This window comes from Lontra canadensis, unplaced genomic scaffold (genome assembly GCF_010015895.1).
Source record: "Lontra canadensis isolate GAN:19392208 unplaced genomic scaffold, GSC_riverotter_1.0 scaffold6, whole genome shotgun sequence".
Lineage (NCBI taxonomy): Eukaryota > Metazoa > Chordata > Mammalia > Carnivora > Mustelidae > Lontra > Lontra canadensis.
This window is the reverse complement of record NW_022631000.1, coordinates 2,292,619-2,308,707: the sequence shown is the minus strand read 5'-3', so window position 1 is coordinate 2,308,707 and position 16,089 is coordinate 2,292,619. Positions and strand designations below refer to the sequence as shown.

The following is a 16,089-nucleotide window of genomic DNA, read 5'->3' as shown; positions in this document are numbered from 1 at the left end:
TATGGACCATATCTTCTTTATCTACTCATCTGTTGAAGGACATCTTGCCTCTTTCCACAGTTTGGCAATTGTGGCTATTGCTGCTGTGAACATTGGGGTACAGATGGCCCTTCTTTTCACTACATCTGTATCTTTGGGGTAAATACCAAGTAGCGCAATTGCAGGATCATAGAATAGTTCTATTTTTAATATCTTAAGGAATCTCCACACTGTTTTCCAAAGTGGTTGCACCAACTTGCATTTCCACCCACAGTGTAAGAGGGGTTCCCCTTTCTCCGCATCCTCTCCAACACTTGTCATTTACCGTCTTGTTAATTTGGCCATTCTAACTGGTGTGAGGTGGTATCTCAACATGGTTTTGATTTGAATCTCCCTGATGGCTAATGATGATGAACATTTTTTCATGTGTCCATTAGCCATTTATATGTCTTCTTTGGAGAAGTGTCTGTTCCTGTCTTCTGCCCATTTTTTGACATGATTATCTGTTTTTTGAGTGTTGAGTTTGAGGATTCTTTATAGATTTGGATATCAGCCCTTTGTCTGTAGTGTCATTTGCAAATATCTTCTCCCATTCCATGGGTTGCCTCTTTGTTCTGTTGACTATTTCCTGTGCTGTGCAAAAGCTTTTGATCTTTATGAAGTCCCAAAAGTTCATTTTTTGCTTTTGTTTCCTTTGCCTTTGGAGACATGTCTTGAAAGAAGTTGCTATGGATGATGTCAAAGAAGTTACTGCCTATGTTCTCCTCTAGGATTTTGATAGCTTCAGACCTCACATTGAGGTATTTTATCAATTTCAAGTTTATCTTCGTGTATGGTGTAAGAGATGGTCAAGCTTCATTCTTCTATACATAGCTGTCCAATTTTCCCAGCACCATTTATTGAAGAGACGTACCTTTTTCCCACTGAATATTTTTTCCTGCTTTGTTGAAGACGATTTGGCCATAGAGTTGTGGGTCCATGTCTGGACTCTCTACTCTGTTCCACTGGTCTACGTGTCTGTTTTTGTGCCAGTGCCATGCTGTCTTGGTGATCACAGCTTTGTAGTAAAGCTTGAAATCAGGCAACATGATGCTCCCAGTTTTGTTTTTCTTTTTCAACATTTCCTTAGCAATTCGGGGTCTTTCCTGCTTCCATAGAAATTTTCAGATTGTTTGTTCCAGCACTTTGAAAAATGTTGGTGGAATTTTGATTGGGATGGCATTGGAAGTATAGATTGCTCTGGGAAGCGTAGACATTTTAACACTGTTTATTCTTCCAGTCCATGAGCATGGAATGCTTTTCCATCTTTTTGTGTCTTCTTCATTTCTTTCATGAGTGTTCTGTAGTTTCTCAAGTACAGATCCTTTACCTCTTTGGTTAGGTTTATTCCAAGGTATCTTATGGTTCTTGGTGCTATAGTTAATGGAATCGATTCTCTAATTTCCCTTTCTGTATTTTCATTGTTAGTGTATAAGAAAGCAACTGATTTCTGTACATTATTTTTGTATCCTGCCACATTACTAAATTGCTGTATGAGTTCTAGTAGTTTGGGGTGGAGTCTTTTGAGTTTTCCATTTAAAGTATCATGTCATCCACGAAGAGAGAGTTTAACAACTTCTTTGCCAATTTGATTTATTTTTGTTGTCTGATTGATGTTTCTAGAACTTCTAGTACTATGTGGAACAGCAGTGGTGAGAGTGGGCATCCTTGTCATGCTCCTGATCTCAAAGAGAAGGATGTCAGCTTTTCCCCATTGAGAATGATATTCACTGTGTGTTTTTCATAGATAGATTTTATGAAGTTGAGGAATGTTCCCTCTATCCCTATACTTTGAAGAGTTTTAATCAAGAAAGGATGCAGTGTTTTGTCAAACGCTTTTTCTGCACCAATTCAGAGAACCGTGTGTTTCTTCTGTATTCTCTTACTGATTTGTTCTATCACATTGATTGATTTGTGAATGTTGAACCACCCTTGAATCCCAGAGCTAAATCCCACCTGGTCATGGTGGGATTATCTTTTTAATATACTGTTGGATCCTATTAGCAAGGATCTTGTTGAGAATCTTGGCATCCATATTCATCAGGGATATTGGTCTGAAATTCTCCTTTTTGATGAGGTCTTTGCCTGGTTTGGGGATCAGGGTAATGCTGGCTTCCTAAAGAGTCCGGAAGTTTTCCTTCTGTTTCTATTTTTTGAAACAGCTTCAGGAGAATAGGTATTATTTCTTCTTTGAATGTTTGGTAGAATTCCCCAGGGAATCCATCAGGTCCTGGGCTCTTGTTTTTTGGGGGAGGTTTTTGATCACTGTTTCAATCTTGTTACTAGATATTGGTCTATTCAGGTTGTCAGTTTCTTCCTGTTTCAGTCTTGGGAAGTTTATAGGTTTCCAGAAATGCATCCGTTTCTTCTAGGTTGCTTAACTTATTGGCATATAACTATTGATAATAATTTCTGATGATTGTTTCTATTTCCTCAGTGTTAGTAGTGATCTTTCCCCTTTCTCTCATAATTTTATTAATTTGGGTCCTTTCTCTTTTCTTTTGGATTAGTTTGGCCAGTGGTTTATTGATCTTATTGATTCCTTCAAAGAACCAGATTCTAGTTTTGTTGATGTGTTCTACTGTATCTCTAGTTTCTAACTCATTGGTCTCTGCTCTAATCTTGATTATTTCTCTTCTTGTGCATGGGGATGGCTTAATTTGTTGTTGATTTTCCAGTTCTTTAAGGTGTAAAGAGAGTTGGTGTATTTGGGATTTTTTTATTTTTTTGAGTGAGACTTGGATGGCTATGTATTTCCCCCTTAGGGAATGCCTTTGCCATATCCCATAGGTTTTGGACCAATGTGTTTTCATTCCCATTGGTTTTCATGAATTGTTTAAGTTCTTCTTTGATTTCCTGGTTGATCCAAACATTCTTGAGCAGGATGGTCTTTAGCTTCTAAGTGTTTGAATTCCTTCCAAACTTTTTCTTTTGGTTGAGTTCCAATTTCAAAGCATTGTAGTCTGAGAATATGCAGGCAATAATCTGTCTTTTGGTATCAGTAGAGCTCTGATTTGTGGCCCAGTATATGGTCTATTCTGGAGACAGTTCCATATGTGCTCCAGAAGAATAAATATTCTGTTGTTTTAGCATGGAATGTTCTGTATATATCTATGAGGTCCATCTGGTCCAAAGTGTCATTCAATGCTCTTATTTCTTTATTGATTTTCTGCTTGGATGATCTGTCTGTTTTTGAGAGTGGCATGTTAAGATCCCCTACAATTAATGTTTTCATATCAATATGACTCTTTATTTTGAGTAGCAGTTGGCTTATGTAGTTGGCTTCTCCCATTTGGGGGCATAAATGTTTACAGTTGTTAGATCTTCTTGGTGGATAGACCCTTTAAGAATGATGTAGTGTCCTTTTTCATCTCTGACTACAGTCTTTAGCTTAAAATCTAATTTATCTGATATGAGAATGACTACCCCAGCTTTCTTTTGAGGCCCATTGGCATGAAAGATAGTTCTCCATCCTTCAAGTTTCAGTCTGGATGTATCTTTAGGTTCCAAATGTGTTCCTTGTAGATAGCATATGGACGGGTCCCATTGTTTTATCCAATCTGCAACCCCATGCCATTTTATGGGAGCATTTAGGACGTTCACGTTGAGAGTGATTATTGAGAGATACGTTTTTATTGACATCATGTTGCCTGTGAAGTTCTTGTTTCTATAGATTGTCTCTGTAGATTCCTGTTCTGTGTGACTCTTGGGTTCTTCCTTCTTTTATAGAACTTCCCTTAATATTTCTTGTAGTGCTGGCTTGGTGGTCACATAATCTTTTGAACCTTGCTGGTCTTGGAAATTCTTTATCTCTCCATCCATTCTGAATGTCAGCCTTGCTAGATGAAGTATTCTTGGCTGCATATTCTTCTCATTTAGTGTCCTGAATATGTCTTGCCAGCCCTTTCTGGCTTGCCAAGTTTCTGTGGACAGGTCCGATGTTATTCTGATGGTCCTTCCTCTGTACATAAGGAATCTCTTCCCCCTAGCTGCCCAGACCTCCTGTCTGAAATTATGATTCATGAATTTCACAATTAAGTGTCTGGTTGTCTTTCTAGACTTGTTGATCTTAGGGGGTGTTCATTCTGCCTCTAGGACACTAAAACTTGTTCCATTCCTCAGATTAGGGAAATTTTCATCCAGAATTTGTCCAACTATATCTTCTAGTCTTCTCTCTTTCTCCATCCCCTCAGGGCTCCCAATAATTCTGACATTGAAATGTCATTTATTTCCCTAATTCTGTTTTCATGGCTTCTACATTGTTTGTTTCAGGCCTCCTCCTGATTCTTCTTTTCTATCAGTTTGTCTTCTAGATCACTAATTTGATCTTCTGCCTCAGTTACCCTAGCTGATAGAGTATTTAGATTAGATTAGATTCGATCTTGTTGGATCCAATGAGATTGGATCTCATTGGATAGCATTTTTAACTTCTGCCAGATTGGCTCTCACTTCCGCCCTTAGAGATTCTCTGTTGTCACTAACGGTCTTCTCCAACCTAGCCATTGCTTGGATAATTGTTACCCCTTTCTGACATACTATTTATGTCCATATCCAATAGTTCTCTGGCAGAGGGCACAATCTTTGAGTTTTTCCTCTGTTGGGTGTTCCTCCTCCTAGTTATTTTGGTGAGAGGTGGTTGAGGGGATGTATAGCTGAATATATCGACCACAATCCAGGCAAGGTGCACCCCAAAGCAGAGCCCAAGAGCATGGTGGCCCAGGCATGAGCGGCACCTGCCTGCAGTTGTGGCGCCAGCATGCTTGGCTAGGCCAGTCCCACCCCCGGCATGCTGCGAGTTCTGTGGGTGCTTGGACAGCCTGGCTCATGTCTCCGGCTTGTGGCTCCGGCTCATGGCTCCCGTTCGTGGCTCTGCCTTGTGGTTCCCACTCCCTCTCCAGCTCTCCTCTCTGAGACCTTTGAAGTTTTAGCTAAATTTTCTTAAGTGTCATCTAATATGTAGAATTTACTTATATTTATTATGATTCTTTGAGAAAGTTTAAATGTTCAAATAGAAGCATAAACACATAAGTGATGTTTACATCACCAAGTAAAAATTTTCATAAATATATTTCCTTGATTTGCTTTTGGCCTAGTTCTGCAACCTGTTACCTTTAGAATTGATCTACCAGAGACAACAATAGGTAATGGTTTTCCTCTACCAACCACCTCTAATTGTTTTCTTTGCTATGTATGGTCCAATTGCAGGTCTTTCTCAGTTTGTCATATTGAACCATCATCTCTTCTCAATCCTCCTCATCATCTCATTCTCATTACTCTTGCTCTTTGCAAAATACAATAGCAATGTCTTCACTGTTGTAAAGGCTTTGTTCTGAAGACCAACTTAAGACCACTCCTTACTGAGTTCATTTGTATCTACTTTATTTACTTCCATGTTCAGAATGAGTCCACATGCTCATGCCCATCTAGTTAATATTTTCTGCATGTTTAATGGTTCTCAGCTGTAGTGCTACAACACACTAGCACGTGACAAGTTAGGAAAGGTTCTGACAAGTAATTATTTTTAATATTGATCAAAATACTGAACTTTGCCAATGGTTTACTTTTAAAAATAAACTTGAGGAGACTTCAGATGACCACTGCAATAATGAATATTTTCACTCACTTTTGTAACCCTGCATGTTCTCTTGTATGCGAGGGAGAAAGAGATCTGTGGTTGACAGACCAGGACTGTTTCTAACTCATACCCCATCTTAACCAGGGATGGTCATGAAGTGTGTCAAGCCCTGAATGTTATTTCTTATCTGTCCTGGTGGGGGGGGGGGGAGAAAAAAAAATAAAACAGTTGAGAACCATTATTCTTATATTCCACAGTCATTTTCCTGAAGGTTCTGTGTACATCTAACTTTCTTCTTCATGACCCATTTCATGTTTTCCTTTTTCTGTGTCAAATAAAGGAATCTCATGTAATATTCTGGTCTGGTGCTAAAGATTGACAACACTTGTGCTTTTCTTTTGCAGCTCCTTTAGAGACACGAGGCAGCCCTTTTATACCCATGATTTCACCAAGTATTGGTGAAGAGGAGCTGCAAACCACTCTGGGTAAATCTAGTTTTCATATTTCAGCCCAATAAGGACCTTTCAGGGATTGCTTTTGAAGTAGCTATGTGTACATTGTGTATATCAATGATTCTAAACAATAGAGGGTCTCTTTTTACCATTATAAAAAAATCCATTCACTTGATTCATTTACATTAACTGTATAATTGTCCTTCTAATATTTATGCTGGTTTTCAATTGAAAATGAGAATATTTTAAAATATCTTGACAAAATTTTAACTGTTCAAAGAGAGGAATGTTCCCAAAGTGTATCAGTGCTATACTTTTTGCTGCTTTTTTTCCATATTTGAAACTGCCTTTGGGAAGAAAATTTTCATTTTCAATTTATTGAGTATTTTATGGGAGTTGAGTGAAATATTAAACAATGGGAGTTCCAAAAAAGAAATTGTTTTTAAGGGGGAGTCCTTTCTCTGGAGAGCTCAGCATCTAATATGAAAAAACAGGATTAGTGATAATAGTGCTTTTTCATTGTCCCCCAGTGCACTATGTGTAATGTTTTCATTTAAATCCCACAATGCTGAGGTAGATTCTATTACTTGCCCCATTATATAGATTAGAGAATTGAGGCATAAAGAGATTTAAAAATTGGGCTAAGTCACACAGCTAATATCAGAGCTGGATTGGAACCCACATACTCAGTAACCAGAGCTCCTGGGATTCACCTCAGTGTTGTAAAAATGAGTGTGGTAGAGAAATGAGCAACATGTTAAAGAAGCCAAATACTGGGTGCATCAGGGGAGGAGGCAACATTTACACCAGATTTTCAAGCCGGAGTGAGAGTTGAAATTTAAAATGTGAAGGGTTCTTTCAGGTTAAAGACAGATGGGAGAGAGGCATTTCAGAGAATGGTGTTCAGGCTAATATGATGAGCATGTGACTCTCCTGGAGAAACAAGGATGGCCAGGTGTATCTGGAAGGTTAGTGGGGGTGAGTGAGCCATGCTTTCAGTTCAGTACCAACACTTTCACAGCATGGAAAAACCCAGTTTTCCTGACCCTTGATTGAAAATGAATCAGAAAACAAGAATTCCCAGCTTGTGTTTGTTGATTCCTCTGCCCTGTCCACAATACATCTAACATGGCTGTGTTTATTTAAATCAGTGGCCTTATTTTCCTCCCTTCATCCCTTTTCAAATAAATATATCCTTTGTATGTGTGTACTGAAATGAAGTTACTGATCATATTTCAAAATGAAATCCTTTTTAAAGGAACAAATTTAAAACTGAGCAAACACACCCTAATTTTCAAATATTCATCTATTCTAGCCATATCCACAAAGTGAACATCATCCATGACCGCAAAGTCAAAAGTACTTTTCAAGAACCACTGCTAGATATGCTATGTAGCTTCTACACCCTATTTATTTTAATACACCTTGGTTTATTGAAGCAAGAGCCATCGCCTGCCAATGGTCACAAGTATATCTGTTATGAGCAGAATCCATATTATAAACCAGGGCAGGAAAAAAAAAAAGACAAAAGTGTATTCTATGCCCCAAGTATTTTCTTGGACACAGGGTATGGTAAAGTGGCAAAGTAATTTCTCTGTCTATATGATGCTGTGATGACTTCAAGATAATATGGAAGTAGAAGTAGTGCCACACTTAGTTTTCTTATTTTGCCAGAAAAATATGTCAATAAACTTTGACTCTCACATCACATAAATAGAAGAATATTTATTCTTATACAGTGTAAATGCACCTGTTTTCATACCCTGTATTTCTTTTCCAGCTCACATAAATAACTTGTGAAGTTTGTGAAATAGAGGGGAGGCATGAAGACAGTAATATGTAAAAACAGTTGAGAGGCACAGTTTGGAACGGCCATGTCCAGGATCATGAAACAGTAATCGTGAACTTAAAGTTTTTGGAAATCCTTACAATAATCATTAAAAGAATAGGGCAAGAAGATAGCATATATAATAAATGAATTATTAAAATTACCTTTAACCTTGAAGTTTTGTGATGACAAGGCAGACTTATAAATGCAATTTCCCATGGGGCAAAAAGAAGTGTGGGGTTTTTTGATATGTTCATGATGATAATTACTGAAAGCCACCAATCTTACTGTTTTTCCCCAGCAGAAACCGACCAATCCACTCAGAAATTCTTCACAACTAAGATTCCACTAACAACTGAATTGGTGACCACTCAGGGTAATGCTATATCCCCACTTCTGTATAGTAAACTATTTATTTTCATTTTTAATGAGGAAAGAAATTTTCTTTTCAGAATGTCTGTTTTCATCACAGTGAATTAATATAGGTGCAGAATATCAGCTGAATAAGAATATTTATATGTACACCACTTGAATGTAGGAAAGACAGTTTATTTAGTTAGAACGTTGCTTTTGAATGTAGGGTTGACCATGTGATACTGAGAACTAAGAATGAAAGCCTCCCACCATGCTTTTTTAGTTTGTTTAATCTTCATTTGTCTCATTTTCCACATCTGATAAATAAGAATCCATATTAGCTTTTTTTTCTTCCCCATACTTCTCCCTCTCCCCATCCTTCTTTGTGCTCTCTCTCTGCCTCCCTCTGTCCCATCTCCTCTATTACATAAGCACATTGATACTATAGCCTGAGGAAGGAAACTAGTAAGGAGAAGAATCAATTTTTTTAAGACAACTTATATTTAAATATCAAAGGAAGGTTTGGGGGATATTTCCTTGTATTTCTTCCTTTCTACTTCTTGGGAAACAAACTTGCCTACACAAAGCTCTATCTCCATGTTCTCAGTAGTCTATCCTTTGTATATTTTTCTATCCTACTTAGGTTATAACCAGCTGTGGATTTCTGGTATTTTGGATTATTTTTTTCTTTCTGTTCTAAATGATCCCTTTTGTTCACCTCTACATCTTTCCTATGGCAGGAAGCCCAAAAGACAAAAGTAAACTTTTTTTTTAAGAAGTTGGAAAACACATTGATTTTATTTATTGTCAGTTATAATTTGTGGAGAATATTTGGTATAAGAAATTTGAAATAAGAAAAATTATAAAAATTTTGATTTTAAGATATTTTATACTAAGTAGAGCAGTACATATCTAAATAAAGATGACTAGAACACTTTATGGCATAGGATAGTTCTTATAAATGTTCTCAATCCTCTTTTACTAGTTTGGTTTCATTTTTTATTATGTTTTAATGTTTATTACTTACCTTATTACCCTCCTATTTATTAACTTTCTATTTATTTATGCATCCACACAGAAGAAACCTAACATAATAACAGCCCTCCCACGTCCTCATGACCAGCTTCCAGTATTAACAACAGATGGTCAATCATGTCGCATCCATAACACATCCTCATTTTTGTAGGTTTATTTTTATCTTTTTGCTTAATAGAAGCAATTAATGTCTTACTTTATAGAAGGTAGTTGGATTCTCATAATGAAATACATTGTTTTTGCAGCAAAATATGTAAACATTTATAATAAGCAACATAAAAAAGACTATTCAGTTCAGGTTATGTTGCCAGATGAAGAAAAGATTACAGCTTTTTAAAGCTTTATAGATTTCAGAATTGAGAATAAAAGATTAGAGGCCTATTTTTTCCTTGCTTTGTTTTTTTTTTTTTTAACTTCAATGGGAATGTCAGTACTGTATCACCATTACTAGTGTATGTGGAATTTTTATCAAATTCTTTCTAGAACATGGTTCTATCACATAGGAATTTCATGGCTGATGGGGTGTATATCCAGGATCTGATATCATTATATGAAATGTCTTAACATATTTATAACTTAACACATGTATGTTCTGAGGATCATTAGCTTGAGCCTAAATTGTGCCACCCTAGGGTTCCTACTTTTCAAGGCTTGGACCAAGAATCTTTAAAGTGAACTCACCAGGCCTTCGCTGATATAAGGCGACAAAGAACACCCTAGGAAAGAACCTATCATAAGGACGGGAGTAGCATTCACCACCTGGTCCAGCCCCATAGTCCCACTTTACCATCAGGGCCCACTTTCACAAAGCCATGCTGTGCATCACTAGGGTCACCCTCATAAAACCCATAAAAGTGTGCCTGAGCTCTAAGAGATAGTCAGTCAACTGTTTTGTTATATTGTATTTTTAACATCAGGCATTAGAGGCATAAGACAGCACACGGCATTTTGAGAAAGGTGCTGGGGGTGAAATGGTTCTTCATGGTCTTTACACTCTCCCCATGCATGGACCATGGCCTGTGTGGCTCTTTGATCTCCCAACCTCCACGATGGGACCCAAGGCCTCCAAAAAAACTTTGTGTCGAAAACCGACAGCATGAGGCTGCTAGTAGAATCTCCAACCCCATTTCTCTGTGATACCCTTGCTCCTTTGTCTGCTGTGACATTTCCCTGCAGCACACCATAACCAAAACCCTGAAATACTCATGCTCTTCTTTGCCTTTCTCAAACTATAATAGAAACTCACTTGACTAGAGATATTTTGGGTTCCCTGTTTATTTTACTTGTTTCCACTCCCTTGTCCCTTTCCCCCCCACCACCACCCCAGGGAAAGTTATGTCTTCCTTACTCTCTCTGCTGGGCAGAACATGACACCTTCAAGGTGTTTATTCTATAATCCTATTTGTTTAGTTTTGATTTTAACTTCATATAGTATTTCTTAATGCTCTTCTTAAATAGATTTTTATAAAACTAGGTACAAAGGCATCCTTTTTTTTATTATTATTTAACTTCTTTTCAGTGTAACAGAATTCATTGTTTATACACCACACCCAGTGCTCCATGCAATATGTGCCCTCCATAATACCCACAACCTGGCTCCCCCAACCTTCCACCCCCTGCCCCTTCAAAACTCTCAGATTGTTTTTCAGAGTCCATAGTTTCTCCTGGTTCATCTCCCCTTCCAGTTTCCCTCAACTCCCTTCTCCTCTCCATCTCCCCATGTTCTCCATGTTATTTGTTATGCTCCACAAATAAGTGAAACCATATGATAATTGACTCTCTCTGCTTGACTTATTTAACTCAGCATAATCTCTTCCAGTCCCATCCATGTTGATACAAAAGTTGGGTATTCATCCTCATATGGTATTTCTTAATGCTCTTCTTAAATAGATTTTTATAAAACTAGGTACAAAAGCATCCTTTAAAATTATTAGTCATTAAAAGCTATGTGGACGTATGTTCACAAAGCTCCATTTCTTTTTCTTTTTTTCTTTCAGTTTAAAATTAAAACCCTAGAGCAGTTTTCTCAAGGCCATGTGTTATTTAGTGATAAACTGTATGAGTAACTCACAGTCTAAACTGAAGTTATATTCCAGCACTGGTCTGAAAAAGTCTGTCTAGATTTGAGTAAAGATTGTGGGGGAAAAAATAAAGCAAAAATTCTGATCCTATGGCTTTGAAATACCAAATGTAGTCCTGATTGTTTCTGTGTTCTGCTTTATATAACTTTCCTGTCTAAAGTTTAAAAATTAATATTTGTCCTAGAAGAAGACTAATAAGAGCCATGATCCTTGTATTTCTTTGAGCTAAAACATTTTAACATTGAAGAAATTAAGATGAAAAACTGAAATAGATTCAATTCACAGGGAATTCTACCACTATCAAAGAGAATTTTGAAGAAAAACATTTGCAAATCATCATGACACCATTTGAGGGTGTAATGAGAATTAATTTTTTTATAACATCAGTGCCTCTGCTCACTCTAGCTGCAACACTTTGAAAGGCCCATGATAAACCTACAAGGAACTTCAGTATGTGTCTGCTGTTTTTGGCTTGAAATATGGCAAAATTCTGCTCATCAGTCTTCACACTGGAAGCTTATAAATGAGCTGCATTATAATCTATTTCACAGGTGTATTTTTTTTAACTTGGTAGGAAAGGCATTGCTGATTTATGATTATATAAATACCCACTTAAGATGTGAACAAAATCATCAAAACGATGTAATCTACTTACATAGTTGCAAGAAAAATTTTTTCCAGTCTTACCTAAAGCATTACCAGGAGGGTGGTGTTAAGGAGGCAGTCTGGTATGTTGAGGGTGAGGAGAGGAGGGAAGGGAAGAGGGAGGAATTCCAGGATGAAAGTACACTTTAAAACCTTAGGAAGTAAAAGGATTTCAGCTTAGTTTCTCATGAGTTTGCCTGCTACAATGGTCGCTCATTTGTTAAATTTATTCAGCAAGTCTTAATTAGGAGTCCTCACCATGCAGGCCCTGAATAACAGGACCGGAAAATGACAAGGTGGTGTGTTGCTTCCAGGACTTGCCCCAGTTTCTTGCTCCTTGCTCATCCTCTCTTGATAGGCAGAGCAACAAAGATCATTGTCTCCCATTCCTAAAGCTTTAATGGATAAGACTAAATGAGTATTCATTTCAGGGTTATGAGCTAGGAGAGTTTGATAGAGACCACCATCCCTATTCTTTTAACCTACCTAAAAATACTTTTTTAATTTTTGAGATTACCTGTCTTCTTGGGCAAAATAATGTTCCACTATGACTTCCTAATTGAGAGATGTGGATGGATGGATGGATGGATGGATGGATGGATGGATGGCTAGTTGGCTTATATGTTTACGATGTTAACAACCATTGCGTAAAATAAAATGCCTTTGAGAAACATGGACTAAATGAAGACTAATCCTTGACACATATTACAAATTACTTAGCTCACTTTATGCCTTTATTTCCAGTCATGAATATGTATGCTTGTTTTATTTTCCTTTAGCAGCAATGCTGTAGTGCATAATTGCAGGTTTCAAAACGTCCTTTCTACTTCCATGCAAAGTGTATGAGTTGCTAGTCCCTAGGATGCTAACTCCCCATTTAATGGAAAGTTGGTGATTAAATACAAAGCCTTTCCTCTGTTTCAGCACCACACAGATTGTATACTACTCCTGTGAGGCCCAGAATACCGGACAAAGCACACATCAGACCCGGTAAGTTGTTTCTCTTTCCAATGACCTAAATAATCAGCACACCTGAGAAGGAATAAAATGTGTCGAAATAGTAGCATACACCAAGGGAGGGATATATATCTCTAAATGGCAATAAAGGATGTGCAGAAATTCAGATCCTTGTGGAGAGATAATAATGAATCTATGGTAATGATAAAGTGTGACTAAGGTTTTTAAGGATGACCAGATATAAAGACTCCCATGGAAATTTATCAATAGAGAAGTATTTTTAGAATAGCATCTGTATGTAAATCTCACACATACTCCTTCAGTTTTCCATGGCAATTATAGGAAAAGAATTAGAGTTAGCTATTCAGATATTACTAGCTCTCAAATAATATTTAAGAAGAGATGGTCTATTCTCGTATAAAAGATGCTTGTTCTGGGAGAACATATTTCCTTGATTCCTTCAGATAATAAAACACACACACATATACACATATTTTATAGGTAATATATAGTAAAAATGATAAGCATTGGAAAATACTTTACATTTATTGAATTCTCCAAAAGTTCTAGGATCTCTGTCACTGGAGCTTGTTAAGGAAAAGTTAACTTGGAGAGGCTGATCTGGTTCATGTAAATTGTTCCTGTGCTAAAGCACAAGATGTACCAAAGACACTGACATTCTGTTGCTACAATTCTAAGTCATCTTAAAGTTCTAAATAATGAAGCTGGCTTATAAATTAATGTTCTTCATCTACATCTCTCTGGGCATATAGGAAAAGAAATCATTTTATCCTTCGGTTTCTGCAGATTCCATGTGGTGTTGTGTGTTTGTGTGTGTGTGTGTGTGTTTGTGTTCTGTGGGGTGGGTTGGCTGTAATCTTCCAAGACCCAAAGGTAATAAGGCACAGACATCTTTTTTTGTTTTAAGATTTTATTTATTTATTTGACAGACAGAGATCACAAGTAGGCAGAGAGGCAGGCAGAGAGAGAGGAGGAAACAGGCTCCTTGCTGAGCAGAGAGCCCGATGCGGGGCTCGATCCCAGGACCCTGAGATCATGACCTGAGCCGAAGGCAGAGGCTTTAACCCACTGAGCCACCCAGGCGCCCCGGCACAGACATCTTTTATAAACAAATACATCTCCATGTGCCCTCTGTACCATGAGCTTAATGTGTGGCTGGTTATAGTAAAAGTTTATACACAATAATGAAACCATAACAACAATGGCTAACATTGACTGAGGGCTTGCCATGTGTCTTGTGGGGTACAGCTGAGGAAGCCAAAGCATGAGAAGAGGTAGGAAGTAGATTTAAATGCAATCAATTCTGGCTCCAGAGCTTGCTCTCCCAACCACAATATACTTTGTGCTTTTCCTTGAAGAGTCTTCCAGAGGATATGACAAGTGACCTCTTAAAGCACTGGCAATGTTCTGGCTCTCCATAAAGTGGAAGAGAAATTAAAATTATTTCATCATATTCCATGTTCAACAGTGAACTTGTACCAGATTAAGAGGGAACACCTGTATGTAGAGACCCCTGCAAAAGACCCACCAACTTATGAGTCATGAATTAAGGCCTTGGCATGTAAAGGTGCTTCAAGTTTTAGGTTTTCATTGGGTATATATGTAGTCCTGATCTTTCTTCAGTTCTGTTTTGAAATGTATCTAGTGCTTAGAAATTAACTGAGGGATTTCCCATTTAGACCTATAAATTCACTTGCCAGTTAGTTTTTCAAGCCAGTGATCACCTCAGAGTAAAAAATCAGGTCACTCTTCCCACATTCAAATCTATGATTTTTAAACCAGAATTGTGGTTTCCATATTTTAAACAATAGTTTTTGGTAAGCAATCATTTTTCTGTTGCCTCGTTAAATGACTTCCAATTCTCTGGGAACTTCTGTTTGCCTTGATTGCAAGGTTTTAACAAGAAAATTTCTAACCTATTTATTTCCCACTTTATTGTAGTTCTGAATAAGACAACTACAAGACCTAGTAGACTCAAACCCAGTAGGACACCCAAAGGGAATGGCATGGGAACAGGTAATGATCACAAATTTATTTCTTTTTGATCCTCTCCAAACTATAAAAGTGTTCATTCAAAATTTGTATTTTTATTGAATTCACACTTCAAATTTCTTTTACACCAGTTTTGGAAGTTCTTAATATAACTGGAATTGGAAATTGTAACTCATTCTAAAATCAAAATTTCCAGTGTCTGAAAACATAGAAAAATAATTTTTCTTTTCTAAACTCAGTCCATAAAATCAGCTACCATATGTAGTCTTGATTCTTGAAAAGATCCTGATTAATATGTATAATATGTATTATTGGATAAAAATATCAAAATAACTTTTTCTCTAATTTCAGAAACACTTTCCATACATAGGCTCAAACTTCAAGACTATAATCACTTTGTTTTTTATTGGTAGTTTCACCAGTACCATTACAATTTTTTTATAAGACCTGCAACTGTTGGCAGTGTGGAACATAATAGTCTAACAAGAGCAGCTAACAGTTAATCATACTGGCTACAGGCATAGTAACATTACCAAAACATTCAGCTTAATTTGGGAATTAAATGACATTGCTCTAATCCGACCAGATCTCTGGAAGTAGGAGTCATGCAGATAACTAAGACAGTTATCTGATTCAAGTTCAAACACCTAACTCACTAAGTGGATAAATGGTAGTTATTAGATGCGTTAATATGGGATTGCATCATTTCCTTGCTTTATTTATTTATTTATTTATTTAAGGGGGGGAAGAGGTGGGACAGAGGGAGAGAGAGAGAATCTTAAGCAGGCACCATGCCCAATGCGGAGCCCCATATGGGTCTCGATCTCACAATACTGAAACCATGACTTGAGCCGAAATTAAGAGTTCAACACAACGAACTGAGCCACCCACGCACTTGCAATATTTTTTTAACAGTACAAATCATGTGTGTGCTTATGAAAAAAGCATGTTAGTAAGAATTTTTTTAATACATATGTAAATAAATCCATGATGGTTCTCTAGTGAGAGTGAGATATGAATAATACCTGAAGATATTTGGTCTAAAAATCATTTAGATTTGTTTTAGAGTTTTTTTCTCTATAGGTTCTTACAGTGTGTGAAGTTCTAGGAATACACTTTTCTTCAAACTAA

At 37.1% G+C, this 16,089-nt stretch overlaps 1 protein-coding gene across 5 annotated transcripts in view; it reads left to right on the top strand.

The window, feature by feature from the left end:
* The window catches only part of ABI3BP (ABI family member 3 binding protein), a 245,382-nt gene that overhangs the window by 182,280 nt on the left and 47,013 nt on the right, over positions 1–16,089 (top strand). For 4 of the 5 annotated variants that reach the window (XM_032852058.1, XM_032852059.1, XM_032852061.1 and 1 more), the window contains 5 exons: positions 5,112–5,159; positions 5,998–6,078; positions 8,175–8,249; positions 12,913–12,978; positions 14,908–14,982. In XM_032852058.1, coding sequence (XP_032707949.1) covers positions 5,112–5,159; positions 5,998–6,078; positions 8,175–8,249; positions 12,913–12,978; positions 14,908–14,982 — 345 coding nt within the window. The remainder of the gene's footprint in view (positions 1–5,111; positions 5,160–5,997; positions 6,079–8,174; positions 8,250–12,912; positions 12,979–14,907; positions 14,983–16,089) is intronic. The other variant, XM_032852062.1, reaches the window with a different exon arrangement.